This window comes from Phascolarctos cinereus, unplaced genomic scaffold (genome assembly GCF_003287225.1).
Source record: "Phascolarctos cinereus isolate Bilbo 61053 unplaced genomic scaffold, phaCin_HiC Scaffold_2;HRSCAF=192, whole genome shotgun sequence".
Taxonomy (NCBI): Eukaryota; Metazoa; Chordata; class Mammalia; order Diprotodontia; family Phascolarctidae; genus Phascolarctos; species Phascolarctos cinereus.
The window spans coordinates 130,658,339-130,677,193 of NW_027555625.1; the positions used below are offsets into that span (position 1 = coordinate 130,658,339).

General features: G+C 37.8%; 1 protein-coding gene across 1 annotated transcript in view; it reads right to left on the reverse strand.

The window, feature by feature from the left end:
- The window catches only part of NSD3 (nuclear receptor binding SET domain protein 3), a 152,727-nt gene that overhangs the window by 51,923 nt on the left and 81,949 nt on the right, over nt 1–18,855 (reverse strand). The window contains 3 exon segments of the mRNA XM_020985237.2: nt 3,211–3,365; nt 11,605–11,764; nt 13,523–13,594. Coding sequence (XP_020840896.1) covers nt 3,211–3,365; nt 11,605–11,764; nt 13,523–13,594 — 387 coding nt within the window.

Consider the following 18,855-nt stretch of genomic DNA (forward strand, 5'->3'; position numbering starts at 1 on the left):
AAATAAATAAATACATAGATGATGTAAAAGCAAAAATGAAAACCTTTAGGGCTTCTCAATTGCCTATAGATAAAAGTGAAACCCTAGTCTGGCACTCAAAACTTTTCATAATCTGACTCCAACCTATATTTACAGTTTTATTTCATACATGATTCCCCTTTATAGACTTCACATTCTAGATAAACTGGACCACTAAGCATTTCCCATCTCTCAGAGCAGTTGTAGGGAACAAATGATATAATGTATGCAAAGTCTCACTTGAATCCTAAAGCACTACGTAAATATGAGTGATTATTATTATTATTATCTCTCCCCCCCGCCCGTTTCCTCTCTTATACGTATTCTATCAGCACCTAGCATAGTACCTGGCACCAAGTTGGTCCACAAAAAATGTTTATTGATTGATATCTGAAAATCTGACCAGGCTATTGAGAGTACTATTCATTTTCTACCCTAAGAATATTTGTCTTTATTAAAGTTTCAGCTATTATGACACTACTTCAGTGATTCCTCCCCTGGTCTCCTCTCCCTGCCACCTTCTTTCCTTCACTGAATTTTTCTAGAGCACTTCTCTGGATCTCTATTTTGCTTAATCACATTTTAATTTGTAGCACTGTGTACATGTTTGACTTCTAATGGAACATGGGCAGTAGTATGTGGACATCAACCTGGGACAGAGTAGGCACTTGATAAATATTTGTTGATTGACTTACCCCTTGTTCCCTTTGACTACTTCCAGGCCACTGTCTTACCCCAACTACAATCATTTTACCTCCTTTGAAGTTCGGGCCATCAGATTATATCATTCTCTCTGTCTCTGTCCTTGTTGCTGGTCACCAACCTACCTCCAGAACACCTTTCCACATTCTACAGTAACTCTGACACTTCATTCATTCTTCACCCTTCAACCTCTTTGAACTTCATTTTCTTCATCAGTAACATAAGGGGACTAAACTAGATGACTTCTAAAATCTTCTCTAGCTCTAGATCCTATAAATTCATGGGTTTTTCTAGGATATTGTTCCACCATCATCCCTCTTCAATCCTTCCTTGTCCACTGGTTTGATCTCTGCCTACAGAAAGCAACATGCCCTCCAAAACACCTTCCCTTGGTCTTCTATCTAGCATTTCTCCCCTCCTTTAACACTAAAAATAGTTTACATTCAATGCTGATATTTCTTCTTCAAGAAAATCCTTTTTCCCCCTGGGGGTGGGTGGAAAGGGGAATCTCTGTTACTTTATTAGAGACATAATCTGGTATAGTGGACAGAAAGCCATCTAGGAAATCTTGGGTTCAAATCCTACCTCTGACACATACAGGTTGTGTTCGGCAAGTCATTTAACTTCTTAATTCCTTAGGAGGCTTGCTAAGACTATAAAGTGCAAAGAAGGTGCTGATTTGCATTGGTAGAGACAGTTTATTCATTTGAAAGTTCCCTATAGCAATGAAATTATGATTTCAAGGTACAATCTTTATCTCAACTTAACTAAAACAACTCTAAGGTCACCAATGAATAAAAAGTCATAAAATCACATGGCCTTTGGTTCATTCTCACTGACTTCTTTGGAGTATTGAAGCATTTAATAACTATTTGCTGCTTCTCTATGTTTTTGGGTTCTCTGACACTGCACCATCTTGATTCTCCTACTTTAGGATTACAAATCCTGAAACTGAAAGAGACCTTGGAGGTTACCTAGCCCTGTAGTTACAGATAAGAAAGTTAGTAATCCATTATCAGAGATATAAAGTGGAAGAGTTGAGATTTAAACAGGAGTCTTAAGACTCCAAATCTAACACTTTCCATTGTACCACTAACCTCTCTAGCTCTTTGTTATGGAAGAAGAACTCTTCTAACTCTTCTTCTATAGCTTCAAATTGTAATTTGGGGGGGGGGGGAGGGAGGAAGGAAGAAACTCTTTGAGATAGATTTCCTTATCTCATCCAGGCTGGAAATATACAGGCCACTTCCAAGCTTGACGGCACTGCTACTTAGCAGAGAAAGTCTGACCTGTTCTATTTCTGATGTGGGCTGGTTGCCTCTTACACAGCCTGGTGATCTCCTGGTCTGAGCTAAAGTGGTATACCAGCCTCAGCAGTAGAAGAGATTAAAGGAGAGTACTATCATGTCTAGCAAAAATGCCAATGTTACCAAAGATGCCTCTTCTTCTCTATGTATTATCCTCCTATTTGCTGAACTTCACTCTCATAACTTTTGCTATCAATTTATGTGAATGACTCCAAATTTTTATCTCTAGTCTCTAATTCTAATCTCTCCCTCTTGAAATCAGAAATGGAAGTGATCTTTTCAACCTCTGAACCTCCTAATATCCCTAACAGAATACAATCCCTACAACTTGGCATCTTCTTAAGGACCTAGTTCAGCAAGAGCACAAAATAGGTGCCTAAAAATGTGTCTTGAATGCAAGTATTTTTATGAATGCTAGTAAATTCTGAAAATCTACCTATGAGATTTTCTAATATGCTAGGCCTTCTCTTTCTAAATAAAACAAAGAGAAATCTGACTATGTATGACTCATTCCCAACTATTAGTTTGATGAAATTTAAAAAGAAACTCAAGACTAATTTCTCACCTAAAATATCACTGCATTAGATTTAGCATTTAGGTCCAATTTCTTCAAATCATACAATATGAAATTCAGCTTAGTTCTGTTAATAAAATTCTTAATAAAATTAAGTTAAATAGATATGTTAAGAAGATTTAAGATATTTGTTTTCTTAGCAGTGATCACATGTTCATAGGCAAGTGGACAAAAGACTGCACACTGGTAACACACAAAAAAATGCACCATGTTTAATAATTCAGAAATTTCACTTTTCGCATAAAATGTTTACAAGCTAAAGACAGACTCGGTAAACAAACTTATGGAAGGAAGTCAAGAGGATACAAAACATAACTAGTTCTAGCAAGCATGTCACACTTTACCAGTACCTGGTTAATTTATGCTCACAAATTTCTGACTCGCCAAAAATTCATTTACTGGAATTAAGCAGGTAACTAAGATAACATCTGTGAGCCCTTGTTAAAACTGCACTTGTTATTATAATAACAGCATATTAAAAGTCGTATTTGATGGACATCAAAAGCAGAGAAATAAAACTAATACTGGTTGAATTCACCAAGAGAAATTCCAATGAATCATTAAATGTTTTAAACATATTCAACTGACACACTGAATTCAGACATATACCTTTTGTTTCTCAGAGTGATTGCTGGCTTGTTTAGTTGCTTCAGCTAGTAACTGTTCGTATTGTTTGTGTCCTTTGTACTCTCGTACCCGCTTTTCGTGGACCCATGCTCGCTCTGGTTGGTTGCTGAAAAATTGGACATGGTATTCCCGGGCCCCTGAAAACAGAACCTCTTATCAACAATTTGAAACAAAAAACACGTAGATGTTCATCCATAAAAATTCATGTGCAAATCATGGTGAATAGTCAAGGTTTTCCAGAGTCTTAATTCTACAACTATCCATCACATACACAAAGTTTTACAAACTATATTATATTACATAAAGTTATACTACTATTATACATACTGAGTATGTCATACCTATTGATTAAATGTTTGCATACTAAGATTCTGAATTAAAGAAAATTGTATTAATCATTGAATTTTTTGTTACTATGGTAAAAGGAAATTTATTTTTCTATTATTCAGATCTATGACTAACAAACGCCTAACTCTTAATTTGTCCTCAATAATGGAAAAATCTTGAAAAATTAGAAAACAATTTCAAAGTAATGATAATTTAATTTATTGTCATCTGACCCTTTGTGACCCCATTTGGCATTTTCTTGACAAAGATACTGAAGTAGGTTTGCCATTTCCTTCTTCAGTGGATCCATTTTGTCAGGCAATCAGAGGCTAAGTGACTTGCCCAGGGTCACATAGCTAGGAAGAGTCTGAAGCTGGATTTGAACTCACGTCTTCCAGACTCCAGGCCCAGTGTTATATCTACTGAGCCACCAGCTGCCTCTAATACTTTTTCATTATTATTGCGTTTTATGGTTTATAAACAAAATACTAAGTATAAACATTGTCCCCACCGTTCAGAAAAGGAAACTGAAGCTCCAAAAGACTGAGTGATTTCCTCTGGTCACTGAGCTAATAAATGTCAGCACCAGAAGTTCTGAAGTCAGAAGTACCCAGTACTTCTAAGTGTCAAGTCCACTGTATCATTTTTCTTCTCTGTTATAACTCCATGCTCCCACCTCTCTATGCATCAGCACAGGCCACCCCTCATACCACTAACCATCTTCACATCATTTATTCCCGTCTGCTAATGTACTGATCAGTTGATGGAGTTCCAGTTCCCAAGCCTGTCCTGCCCTTGGCTCATACTGTCCTCATTGGTGAATGCATCACTTGGCCCACCCAGTATTTCACATTCCACCCCAGTCATCTTCAAGTCATCTGCCCTGTCCAATATAATCTAGATGGGGAGATTCAAATGTAACATTTTACTCCTGACTTTAGAAAAATGTGTTTATTAGCTTATGAATTAAGATAAATTTCAAATAATACAAGAAAGACCACCAGGGACTTTTCTCATTTTCAGTTTTATTAGCCTTTTCTCTTTATTAGTCTAGTATCTTGAGGAAAATTTTGAAACCAATTCAAATTTCACAAAGAGGAAAAAACCCAACAATTAAGTAAAAGAATAAGAAAGTCATCACTAGATTAATAAAATAACAACCAAAACAACACTGAGCAGTTTTTGCATGGTTCACTTAGTGCAGGGGAACACTGAACACCACCCAGCCTAGAGTCTACAATTCACACAGGTTCAAAGAAGCTCTGACTTCTGCATCCTGACCTTAATGATACTGCAGGGTCAGCTTAAACTGTTCAGCCACAGGAAAGAAGAGAGGAATATAGCTCATGCCTCTGCCAGGGGTAGAGAAGTAATGAACAACATCTTAAAACTGTTACGACCACAAAGTGTGGCCTAGAGAGTACAACCTTCTGGCAATGAAAGCCAGTTAGTAGCCTTAAGAAGATGTATGGGTTTCACTATATCTCTAACTGTAAGCATATAGTGAACCTTAAGGCACTTCTGCTACAGCAAATAGTTGTTTATTCAGGTACCAACTTATAACTATAATGTCCTAGTCCTAGGAAAGTTCTGAGAACATTGAAAAACTGAACGTGACAGAAGTACTAGGTATTTGACTTCCGGTTTTTTTTTTTTACTTTAGCCAACAGTTCCATTTCCTTTTCCATCAAATCTTATATTCCAGAGATGGTAACAAACAGCCCATTTGCTTGATTTAAAGTTTACTTCTTTCTTGTTCCTTGGCCAAAATGCTGGTAGTGAAACTATATAACCCAAAAGTCTGACTAGTCTACAAAGTAGGTAATTAGCCAATGAATAGTGCCTTGCACTAAAGCAGGTACTTAATGTCTGATGAACTGAATGAAAGAGTTGATTATACACTAAATAGAACATATTTAAAGAGATAATTGGTACATATACATGTATATTCTTCATTTTAGACGGATATTGCAAGATTAAAAGCAACTAGCTTTAAACTTAAAAAAACTTACTAAATTGTGAATGACAACACTTTTAATAAGCAGCCTGCAATTTAATAGCAGGAATACTTTATATGTTTACATATTATATTTTTAAAGGATCTGCCTTTGGGTGTGAAAAACATAATGCCCTCTATGACTCCTCAGGATAGTCAAATATTTTTGACGATGATTATGATGAGAGATCAATATTCAAACATTTAAAAAGACAAATTATGTAAATACATTTAAGTTAAAGGCAACATAATATAATATAAAGGCATATAATTTGTTTATGGGCATCTCTGCCACCACTAAGAAGCAGTGAGCTACTGCTAAAAGAACACAGAAATCACAGGAGAAAAACTTGGGCTTGAGGCCCAATTTTTATACTTGCTAGCCATATGACTTTGAATAAATCATTCAATCTTTCAGCCTCAGTTTCTTTATAATAACAGCAACAACTCACATTTACACAGTGCTTTGAAAGCTATTCAGACACTTTTTTTTTCACAACAACCCTATGAGTTGTTATCCATCCATTTTACAGATAAGGAAACTGAATTTAGAGGGTATTCAGCTTGCCCAGGATCACAAGGCTTATTAATAAGTGTCAGGGTCTGGTCCTGAACACAAGTGTCTTGACTCCACCAAGGCCTGTGCTCTTAGCCACTCTGCTGTGCCTCATTGGTGAAATGATGATAATAAAATACTTCCACTACTTACCTCACAAGTTATTTTGTAGCAAGATGTTCCAGAAACCACAAAGTACTACATAAATAGAAACTATCATGATGATTACTATCATCAGAATTCTATAAAAAATTATATTCAAAGAATCATATGACACTTTTCCCATGTACAGTTTTAGGATGTTCAGTTTCTTTATAGGCATGAGAGCATTGCAAGTGTTCTGCCAAAACAGGTACCATGTTCTTCTGTTCTGGGGGTGCCACTCATTACTTGATACCAAAAACTGGGTGAATCAGCCTCCTTAGACTGTGCAGATGAGGCCAAAGCTAGATTTGGCTCTGCCTTATTCTGACAGAGCCAGCAGCTCAAGTTGGAGGGGAGTGTCAGGATTCAATAAAGTGATGAAACTTGAAAACTATACATGAATGGGGGCAGGGAGAAGGAGAAGGGAGAACCACTTTCTAGACAAGGAGAGGACTTCAGAGGCAAAATTCTATGAGGATGTAAATTTTAAGTGGAGCTCTAGAAACCCAAGGGTGAATATAAATTATTTTGTGCTTTGCCATAGAATGAGTCCCTTAGAGAGCCTTACCCTTACCTCCCGATTTCTTAATATCTCTGCTAAAAAAGTGTCTACATTATGGCTACTGGGGAATTTCAGATCTCTTTCCTTAGATGGATTCTGTTGTTTTTATCTTCAATCAGTAAGCTATGACAGCAGGACAAAGAACCATGTTTCAAAAGTCAGAGTAGCAGCGGCTGCTGCAGGAAAAGAAGGAAGAATAATTAGCAAAGCACTTGAGGATTTGCAAAGTGTTTGGCAAATCTCTCATTTCATCCTAAAACAACCATGGGAAGTGGGTGCTATTATTATCTCCTTTTTAGAGCTGAGGAAACTAAGGTAAATAGAGGTTACGTGATTTGCTTAGGGTTGCACAGCTAGTAAGTATCTGAGGCTGGATTTAAACTCATGTTTTCCAGACTCTAGGCCCAGTGCTCTACCCACTGGGCAACCTAGCTACAGAAGTAGGAATGAAGTAATGGCAGAAAACACAGTACAGCAATTCTTATTCAACGTTAAGATTGAAGCTATACAAACCAGCATTTTTTCAAAAGTAAAAAGGATGGGAATAAGGGAGAAAATAAGGTAAACTAAAAAAACCCAAAGGGTCATCTTGAGAAACTTCACTGTCAGGTCTAGCACCCTGATAACAGTTAATAGTTAGCTACATTATAGGCATACGTCACCTTGCTTTGGGGAATAGACCTCTTTAAATCATGTGATTTAGTGACTCACCATTTGATCTCAAAGGAATTTCCCAAAGTTCTTCTCTCAGGTTGGCTAGTCTAATACACCAGTATTCTGATCACCACAGTAGTTAATTTCTCACTGAAAACCGACTTTTTGACACTGATAAGTTTGTCTGAGTTTGGATGGTAATCAAACCTGTTTATTCTTGGATGGAGTAATCATTAAGGGTCTGACCAAGAATAGCTAAAAAATTCATCTCTGGAGCAGGCTGAGAGGCAGCACGGCATAACAGAGAGAACACGAGACTTGGAATCAGGAACACCTGGGCTCCAATCCTGCCTCAGACATTTACTGACAGTGACACTCTGGGCAAGTCATTCACCCTCTGCTGGCCTCCGCTTCCTCGTCTGTGGAATGAAAGGTTTATACTCCGTGACCTCTGAGATCCCTTCCAACTTTAAATCTAGGATGGTATTAGTACTAGACTAACATCAATCCTTAGGGCTAGCCTCTTCCCCAAGAACAACATTAATCATGTAATTTTAGAGGTGAAAGAGATCTTTGAAAAATTATCTAGTCCAATCCCATCATTTTACAGTTGAAAAAAAAATTATTTTTTTTTTAACAGCAGCCAAGTGGTGCAGTGGATAGAGTGCTGGGTCTGGAGTCAGGAAGACTCATCTTCCTACATTCAAATCTAGCCTCAGACACTTACTAGCTGTGTGACCCAGGACTTAACCCTATTTGCCTCAGTTTCCTCATCTGTAAAATGAGCTGGAGAAAGAAATGGCAAACCCCTCCACTATCTTTGTCAAGAAAACCCTAAACGGGTCATAAAGATTTAGATATGGCTGAAAATGACTGAAGAACAACCAAATGAGTAGTAAAACCAGAATCAGAACTCAAGATGCCTGACTCAATCCAATGATCTTTGCAGTTATATCATTTGGCTTCCATATAACAAGAATATCTTATATTACTTTCTTTAGGCATGGTGAAAGAGAGATACTTATAAGGTTAAAATCATTTAGTAGAATAAATAACCTCCTTACATACCAACTTGTCTTCAAAATTCCCCTCCTTTCCCTGCCCCACCCAAAGAGGGGAGCAGATCTACCCAGCTTCCTATGTAATACTCCTTGGAGACTCTGAGCTTCTGTACTCATCTGCCTCCCATTACTACCCTTATGTCTTCCCCTGTTTCTCTTCTCATTCCTTGTATTTATCAATCACCAACTATTTAGGAAAAAACTGCCTCAGTCCCTTTCCTCTTTATCTCTCATCTATATCCCCATCAAGCCTAGCCAATTCATCTCTTACTCAAAACCTGCTCACCCCTCCCACTGTGTCCTCTGGATTTCCCCTTCCATAATGAATAAATTCCCCTTCACACTGGATTTCTGTCTCTACTCCTTCCATGAGTTAGCCTTCACTGAGAACTGGCTCCTCTTTGCCAAAATCATATTCCCCAAATTTCCTCTCCAGAAATAGTTGTACTTTTCTCTCACATCCCCAACACACTGAGGAGTCATAGTACTCCTTGATCTCCACTGTCACTTCCACACTCTCCCTTTACTTCAATCACTCACCAACTACTCCTCCTTTGAAGACCATTCAATTAAAATTTTTCACCTAAATAAAATTGTGATAGCTGTAATATAAAGACCTCCAGGTCATTCTTCCTTCTTTCCTCAAGAATTTTAATATTCATTTAGATGCTCTCTCAAACTCCCTATTCTCCCATTTCTTCAATTTTAAATCCCACAACTTATTACTTCACTCCTCAGATGAGAATAGTCATAGACTAGATCCTGCCATCATCCTCAAGTGTTCCATCTCCCTAATTAGAAACTCTGCAATTACCCTACTATTCTACCTATGCTTCACCCTCTTAAACCGGTTCTTATCCCATTATTGATACCTCTAAACTCCCCACCCCCACCCCCATTCCTTAGCACTTTCTCAGGCCATTATCCCTGTTCTGATCTTACTTTCCTTTCTCTCCAACTTCAACCCAATAGTTAGTCATTTCAACTCTACATTATCTTCTCCTCTTGAATCCCATGTTACCTTGCCTTATCTTGCCAGACCTCAGGTCTGGATTAATCCTACCATCTTCCATAGCCACTCCTATGCATGGAAGAAGTATTTCAGCAATGACAACTGGGCACATTACAAATTCATTTTAATCTAATCACAACTGGGCTTTCAGAGCAGCTAGAGACCTCTGAATCTTCCCTAACTGCTTCCCTATTACGCTCCCTACAAAAGTATTTTTTGTTTTGGTGAAGCAATCAAGGTTAAATGACTTGCCCAGGGTCACACAGCTAGGAACTGTCAAGTGTTTGGTCTTGAGGCTGTATTTGAACTCAGGTCCTCCTGATTCCAGTGCTGGTGCTGTACCCATGGCACCACCTAGCTGCCCCCCTACAAAAGTGTTTTAAACCTTTTTTTCTTTCCTCAAACATCCCACAATGCCCTTCCACTTGTTTTTGTTTGTTTGTTTTGCTAGGCAATGGGGTTAAGTGACTTGCCCAGGGTCACACAGCTAGTAAGCATTATGTGTGTGAGGCCGGATTTGAACTCAGGTCCTCCTGAATCCAGGGCTGTTGCTCTATTCACTGCGCCACCTAGCTGCCCCTATGCCCTCCCACTTGAAGGAGGACCTTGCCCCTTACTTTCAGAGCACTCTATGTGAGCTTCATTTTGCCTGTTTTCTTCATCTCAAAACCCTATCATTTCTTACTCTCTCTTTCCGCCAGTCTTTGACAAAGAGGCCCTTCTTACTACTAAAGCCACCCCCTCTATATTTGTACTATATGTGATCTCACTGCCTCCCATCTTCACTATCAGACTGCATCCTCAGTCATCTTCCCTCTAGAATCTTCACTTCTCCCTGGTTCTTTCTCTACTGCTTTCAACAAGCATGCAAAATTCTTCCCCATCACTCAAAAATACTCATAAACTGTTAATGTTCCTCAAGTTATTTTCCTACACCTCTCCTCCTTTACTCAGCCAAATTCTGAAAAAGCTGTCAACATTCGCTGCCTCTACTTCCCCTCATCTCCACTCACTCCTCAACTGGTTTCTAATCTTATCACTCAACTGAAATTACTCTCTCCGAAGTTACCACTAATCTTTTAACTGCCAAATCTGAGGATCTCTTCTCCATTTCAATCTTTCTTGACCTATCTGTTCCATTTGACAGTACTGTCTAACCTCTCTCTTCAATATTCTCTCTCTTCTCTGGGTTTCTATGATTACTTTCTCCTGCTTCTCTTCTTACCTGTCTGACCATGCTTTTTCAGTCTCCTCTGATAGTTCATTATCTATGTCATGCATCCCAACTGTGGATGTTCCCTGAGGTTTTCCTGAAAGCTCTCTTTTCTTCTCCCCTTACACACTCCCCCTCTTCATAACCTCATGGCTCCTATGGGTTTAATTATCATTTATATGCAGGTGATTCTAAGATCTACATACCCAGCTCCAGCATCTTCCCTAAGTTTTGATCACAACTCCCAATTTGCCTATTGGATAATTCAAACTGGATGTCTTAGAGACATTTTAAACTCCATATATCCAAAATTTAACTCATTATCATTTTCCCCAAAACCTTCTCTCTTCCAGACTTTTCCTATTTCTATCAAAGGTATCACAATCCTGACAGTGTCTGATGTTTCTAAGTTTGGTATCGTCTTTGATTCCTCATCTCACATGTCGAAGCAGTTGCCAAACCTTACCATTTTTATCTCTATGATATCTCTGACTCCTGACTGAAATGTGCAAATTTACACATTTTAAAAACTGTGCTTCAGAATTTAAAATGATGAAAGGCACTGGGGTTTGGGCACGCGTATATTACACATGAGATTCCAAACATGAGCAGTCATGTGATCCTATTCTAAATCCTTTTTAAGATTAGGTATGGACTACTCATTGTCCCTTTGATCCAAAAGGGTCAGATCAAACTTGGAATGAAACAAAAACAAACAGAGCTATAGACTAAGTATAGGGGTACTAGTAATAGATATTACACACTTTTACAGTATGAAAGAGAAGGAGAAAGCACTTAATGTTAATTTGTATTTAAATGATTGCATCTAATATTTGCTTATTGGTTCTTACCTCTTGTATTAATTTTGGTATGAACCTCAAGTTGGGGATCACTTGAAACCATACAAGGCCACCAAGGATAGGTTCCCACTTTAGACCAGACGAGGTCACCAACTTGGAACTTCACACCAGTGCTCACTTCCGCTGGAAGGGAAGGTAGGTACTGTTGAACCTACAGGAAAGAAATTTCACCACAATGATAACAAAAGTTAAACTGTGTGTGAAGTATAAAAAGAAAACTGAATAAATATGAATTGTGCTTTTTTTAGGGTTTTATAGATATTAGGTTTCTTTTCCTTCAACATTTGCTATTAACACTCCAAAAAAGAAAAAAAGATTAGATTCTAAGTTTCTTCAATAGAGATTCTTTTTTTCACTGTTTTTTCATATTGCCCTCAGTATTTGTTAACCTAGTTCAAAGATGATGCTCAACACATGTGTGTTGACTAAATGAATGAAAATAACCAGAAAATCATTCCCAGAATGGTCAAAGGGCATCTTTAGAGTCTATACAAATGACCAAGAGAAAGAAGACAAATAGTTATGCGGGGTAGAAAAAAAAATTCAGTGAAAGTACCCACCTCTAAAATTTTATTGTACCACTACTAGGTCTGTATCCCAAAAGAGATAAAAAACAAAAAGGTAAAGAACCTATATGTACAAAAATATTTATAACAGCTTTTTTCTGGAGGTAAAGAATTAGAGGTTGAGGGGACGCCCATCAATTGGGAAATGGCTGAGCAAGTTGTGGTGTGTGATTATGATGAAATACTATTGTTCTACAAGAAATGATGAGCAGGATGCTCTCAGAAAAACCTGGAAAGACTTGCATGAGCTGATGCAAAGTGAAATATATTGTGTACAAAGTAACAGCAACATTGTAAGACAATCAGCTGTGAATGACTTAGCTGTTCTCAGCAATACAATAATCCAAGACAACTCTGAAGGCCTCATGTTGAAAAATGCTGTCCATCCCCAGAGAAAGAACTGATAGTGTCTGAATACAGACTGAAGCATATTTTTTTTTACTTTCTTTATTTTACTTATTTTTTTCTTGTCTATGTTTTCTTTCACAACATGACTATTATGAATATCTTTTGCATGACTACACACATATAACCTATACCAATTAAAAAAATTGTTTTTACATATTACTGGGGAAAAATAAAATAATAAAAGCTTAAAAAAATAAAATTTTTATTGCTATCTTTTGTCTTTCATTTCCAAATACATCCCATCCTGTCCCCGCTAAGATCATCTCTTCTTTTTATTTCTTTTTGAATTTTTGGCAATTGGGGTTAAGTGACTTGCCCAAGGTCACACAGCTAGTGTCAAGTGTTTGGTCTGAGGCTGGATTTGAACTTAGGTCCTCCTGACTTCAGGGCCAGTGCCTTATCCACTGCGCCACCTAGCTGCCCCAAGATCATCTTTTCTAACAAAGAACTTTTATAAAAAGTGATTCAACAAAACCAATACATCAACTGAATCCAATAATACTGACACTGTTTTACACCTGCATTCCCCCTCTCCTTTGGAAGGAAGGGAGGAGTCCAGAAAATTGTATACACCTAAAACTGACAGGTGCCATTAGTCACAGTCACACTATTAAGTCACACACTGTCACGCTATTTTGTGTAACTTGATATACAATGTCCAAAGAATATACTTTTAAAGAAAATTTGGGTGTTTGAAGGGAAAAATTTACTATGTCAAAACAAAATGTATCAATAAATTTGATACACAAAAAAAGAAAATATCTATTTCTTAAGAGTTCCAAATTTTATTTCAATGTAATTTTATAAATGAGATTTGCAACTATAACATTTAAATGGGTTAATTATGATTTTTTGTTTTAAAAAAGCATTTGGAGGGATGCAGGTGGTGGTGAAGGGTGGAGACAAACAAATACCATTTTCATTAGTCAACTCACCGGTGTTTCTTCTAATACCATAGAATCTTCTCTTGGTTTTTCAGATAGAATGTTAACCCTCTCATTTGGTCTCTGTAGGGTAAGTAACAACAACAACAAAAAAAAATTAAAGTTTTAGCAAACAGAACAAAATAGCTAAAGTAAATAGCATACATAATGAGAATGGAGGAGAGAAAAAGGCATACTAACCCATTAGCAAAAAGAGAATAAAAAGAAAATTATGTACTAGGAAATACAAACCTGGAAAACAAGAACACCACTTCTGCCTTAAGATGATGTAAGCATTTGTAAGTATTCTAGATCATTTTCTTCAATCCTTACAACTGGTCAGGGAAAATAGGCTCTGAACTGCGAGTATCAGCAGACTCTGAACTGCTGGTGCCAGGCCAAAGAACTAAGGAACAAAGTGAGCGGGACAGGTCACCAGGACAGAACACTGTGCATGTGGGGGGTTGTGCAACACAGATTTGGTGGACCAAACCTGAGTGAAGAGCACAGTACTCAGGTGGGACCAGTTGTCACCATTCAAAAGTCAGCTGGGGCAGAGACCTAGCCTGATGAACTGTGACCTGACCAGTGTGGAAGGAAGCTGAGATGCTTTCAGATCCAGCCCTCAAGGAAACTACAATCAGAGGGGAGAGAGTCAAAAAGTGAGTGATAAGAAAAATCAGGGAAGAAGAGGAAGAAGATTTCAGGAAGAAGAAATCTCAAAGAACTTGAACATAAACAGATACATCAACAGGAGGAATAATAACAGAAAGAAATATGGCCTTCAGATCTAGTAAATGAGTTTCAGCATCTCTACTGCAAAACAAAGGGAAAAGATTCAACATTTCATGAGACAGAGGACCCTGTGGAATTTGAGGAGAATGTGGAATTACAACATACTGTTCCTCAGTGGTTTTAAAGAGAAATGTGAATTATGAGAGCAGAATTTATTTCCTGCACAGCAAAAAAATGAGCAGAACAGAAAAACTTTTATCTGCAAAGACAAGCCTCACCAAAGGAAAAGAAAAGACAGAACCATAGATTGGGAATGCAAATACACAGAAGTGAAGAACAACCCAGAAGAACAGAAGCAAAGAACAAAAACATTAAAAGAAAATGTTATCTCATGCAAGCAAAACACACAGATCTTGAACGCAAAATGCATAAGGTCAACCTAAGGATCACAGGTCTCCCAGAAGGACAAAAAAATCTTAACACCATAATGAAAAAAAGAATAGAAAAGAACTGCCCAGAACTTCTAAACATAGAAAATGAAATCTCAATTGAAACAATTCACAGATGACTTCCAGGAAAAACTCAAGGCTACAAACTCCAAAACACATAGTAATTAAATTTAACCATTCAATTCAGAAACATCAAGTTCTACAAGCCACCAGGAAAAGACTTTCAAATCTAAAGGAAAGGATATTTGAATAACACAAGACTATTCCATACCTACCAGAATAACGGGGAGGGAATGGAATAATGTGTTCTGTAGAGCATCTGAGCTTAACCATACAGGACAAAAGATGGATATTCAATAATAAAAGAGTCTGAAATATTTTTAGAAAGAAAATTCAAACTGAAGAAATCATTTGCTTCTCAAACAACAGAATTGCAATAGGAGTGAATAAATGAAGACAGCAACAGGAACAGAGTGACAACAGAAAGACTAGTAAGAGACTTCTTTCTAAAGGTATACAGGGAGATAGAGATGAAGACAAATTTAGTAGAGGTAACAGTTAAGAGGGGAACAGAGGGCATTATGGACAGAAACTTGTGACACCTTTCCTATAAGGTAAATTCTTCTTTTGTGGGACTACATTCATGGGAGGGTGGAGTAGGTAGATAGAGTAAAGTGAGGGATGTTTTGGGGTTAAATTAAGGGCTAGTATTTGTGGTCAAATCAAGGGCTAGCAATGAGGAGAAGGTTACTTCTGTGATCTTAGAAAGAGAAGAGCCTATAGGAGTGAGGAGAGGGTAGAATTGAAAGTGAGAAGGCCTTATTTTGGAGATGGGTTTCCACTGATGAATACTCCTATGGGTGAGGGGAGATAAGGACCTCAAACTGGAGAAGGTCTGAAGTATTTGGTGCCTGAAAAGTCTGCTAGTCCTGGGATGGGGGTAAGAGGAACCCCCAGGGCAACTGGTACCTGGAGGAGTAGGAGAGCAGAGGCACAAGAAGTAGACTTCCTGGCAAATATAGGAAAAATGATCAAAAGAAAGGATACATGTCAGTGGGAGGAGTGTGACCCTACCATGGGGCATTTTCCTCTCTGACACATACAATGACTGACATTGTTCTGGGAGATGGAAATGGGAATGCGTTGGTTAAGTAAGCACTTCAAGGCAGTGGCAGAAGTGGTAGCTAAGGGAAGAGCCCTCAAATGGCTACCCTGGAAGCTTTGATTGTATAAAGAATACAGAGAAAAGACAGACTAGATGATTATAAGGGTCATAAATCAAAACTGAGGCTTTAGAATAAACAGAGAGGATGGATAATAAAGAGAGTGAGAGAAATCCTTTTTGGAAAGGGATGCAAAAACAAATTAAAAAACTAATGAAGAGGAACAGCTAAAGGGGAGGAGAGGATGAGGAATCTACGTGACAAAGAGGAAAAAAGAGGAAGAATGTATACATAACCAGATAAAAGCAAGACAGAGGAACAAATAAATAAAACCCTAAAGAGAAAATGGTAACAAACCAGAAAAGGGAATTTTTTTTGGGGGGGGGCAAGAGAGCCAGTGGGAGCTGGGCCACTTAAAAATAAGATTAAATTAAAATAACTCAAGGAAAATAGTACTGTCTTTACAGCAGAAAAGCAAAGAAAATATAACATAAAGATGATGCTTTAAGTTTTGAAATTTGTCTCATTTCAAACCAACCCTAAGAGTCATATTTTCTCTTCTTCTACCATTAAATATATTAGAAACTAAACTTTAATTTATAGAAGGAATGGAATTTCATTGAGATGCTTTGAAAATAACAGCAGATCTTATGAAATTATACATAACACCAAAAAAAGATGACAAACTCAAAAATTTTCATTCAATTCCTTCAAGTTGCTCACATTATAACAAAAAGGGATAAATGACAAAAGGGTTTAACATGATAGTTTCATACAAAAGTACCCCAGAATAACCTACACAGTCCATGTTTCTTTGGGTCACAGCAATTTGTTGAGAGCAAAATCAAATACTAGCCCAGTTAAAAAAAATGTAGCACTAGTTGCTATTCAAAACATATTCAATAAAACAAAAACACCCAATTTCAGAAGACAATTACATTCTCATTAATACAATTTTTCAAATTTCACACATACATCATATTAAGGTGGCAGGTGTGTGAGTCAATGGCTTCATTTCACCAATCACCTGTTGTGGTTTTGGCTCCAAGCCAGCACCTATTTTTTGGTCCACTTTGCAGCTCTAGCATGGAAATCCACTTGAGGTAGAATAAAAGACACAAGGAGAATTCTTCTTGTTCCCACAACCTTCTTTTCAGAATTTAAGTTTAATTTACACAAACTAAAATTATTGCCAACGGCGCTGTAATCTAAAAGTCTCTGCCCTACTGGTATGCATTACATTACTCAATCAACAAGCATTTATTGAATGTCTACTATATGCCAGGCTCTATTCCAGGCAATGGGGATAAAAATGCAAAAAAAAAAAAAAAGACACAATCCCTATTCTCAAAGAAAGTACATTCTCTTATAGAGGAGAAAATGTGACAAAGCCAATATGTTTTTCATGATTTTACATGTATAATTGATTTCATATTGTTTGCCTTCTCAGTGGGTGGGGAGGGGCTAGACGAAGAGAGGAAAGGAAGGCAAAATAAAAAAAGAATGCAAGGTAAGTGAATAATAGACTAGGGGGAAAAAATCACAAAGTACACAAGTGCACAGTAAATATATTCAGAATAAATGCAAAATGAAGGCCATGTGTAGCACTGTGGATAGAGCTGGTCTCCAAACCAGGAAGATCTGAGTTCAAGCTGTGCCTGTGAAACATCCTACTTGTTTAGCCTTGGGTAAGTCATTTAACCTCTCAGTGCTCTAGGCAACTCTAAGCAAAGAAGATTCTGTCCTAATGTAGGACAGAATCCCTCACATCAATGTAATCTTAGGTTCAATTTCTATCCTTATCCTTAAATTCAAAATAGTTAAGGATAGTGGACACCAGCAGTTAGGTGGCATCAGGAAAGACTATGCATGGAAGAAATTGGGTTTGAGCTTCTGCTGGAAGGGACAGAAGGATTCTGTGAGGAGCAAAGATGAGAGGGGAGCACAGGCAGAGAAACAAAAGGTGGAGTGTCTTGTCTAAGAACAGAAAGAAAGCCAGTTTGTCTGAGCCTCTGAGAGCAGGGAGAGAAATAATAACATAAAATGAGGCTGGATAGGTAAGCTGGAACCAGGTTACAAAGGTCTTTAAAAGCAAAAGGAATCTATATTTTATCTTAGATACACTAGAGAGCTGCTGGAGTTTATAGAGGAATGACATAGTCAGTCCTGTGCTTGAAGAAATTTGCTTTAGCAACTGTATATACGCATTAGGGAGAGATCTGAGTTTGGGAGACCAATAAGAAGTCCACTGCAATAATTTAGGCAGAGATGAAGAGAGCTTGAATTAAGATAGTGTCAGTGGGAGAAGAAAAAAGCAGGGTGTCAGATATGAAGGTAGATGAGACAAGATTTGGCATCTGAACAGTTAAAAACCTGGGAGATTGGAAGAATGGTGGTATCTCTGACAGAAATAAAAAAGTTTGAAAAACAGGGTAGGTAGGTTTAGGGGAAAGATAATGAATTCTGCTTTGGCCATAATGAGTTTGAGATGCTTCTGGGATATCCAGGCAGAAGAGTCCAATAAACAGTCTGTGATGCAGTAGAGGACTAAGACTGCTTACATAGATCTGGGAGTAATCTGCAGACAGATTAAACCCATGGGAGAGCTACATGAGGTCATTGAGAGAATATATAGTGGAAAGGAGAGGTCCCAGCACAGAGCATTAAGGTTCACTCCCAGTAGAAAAGGACACTGGAAAGTGGTCAGACAGGTAGGAGAACCAGAAGAAAACAGTGTCATAAAAACTTAGAGAGCAAAGTACCCAGGAAGAGAGGATAGGAAACAATGTCAAATGCATCAGTGATTGAGATTTAGAAGACAGAAAAAAAAAACTGGCAAAAGATATGGCAATTAAGAAACCAACTGGAGAGAGCCATTTCAGTTGCGTGATAAGGTGGGAAACCAAACTGAAAAGGGTTGAGAAGTGAAAGGGGAAACAAGGATAACAAATACAGATAGCCTTTTTTCTTGGAGTTTGGCTGAGAAAGGAAAAGAGCG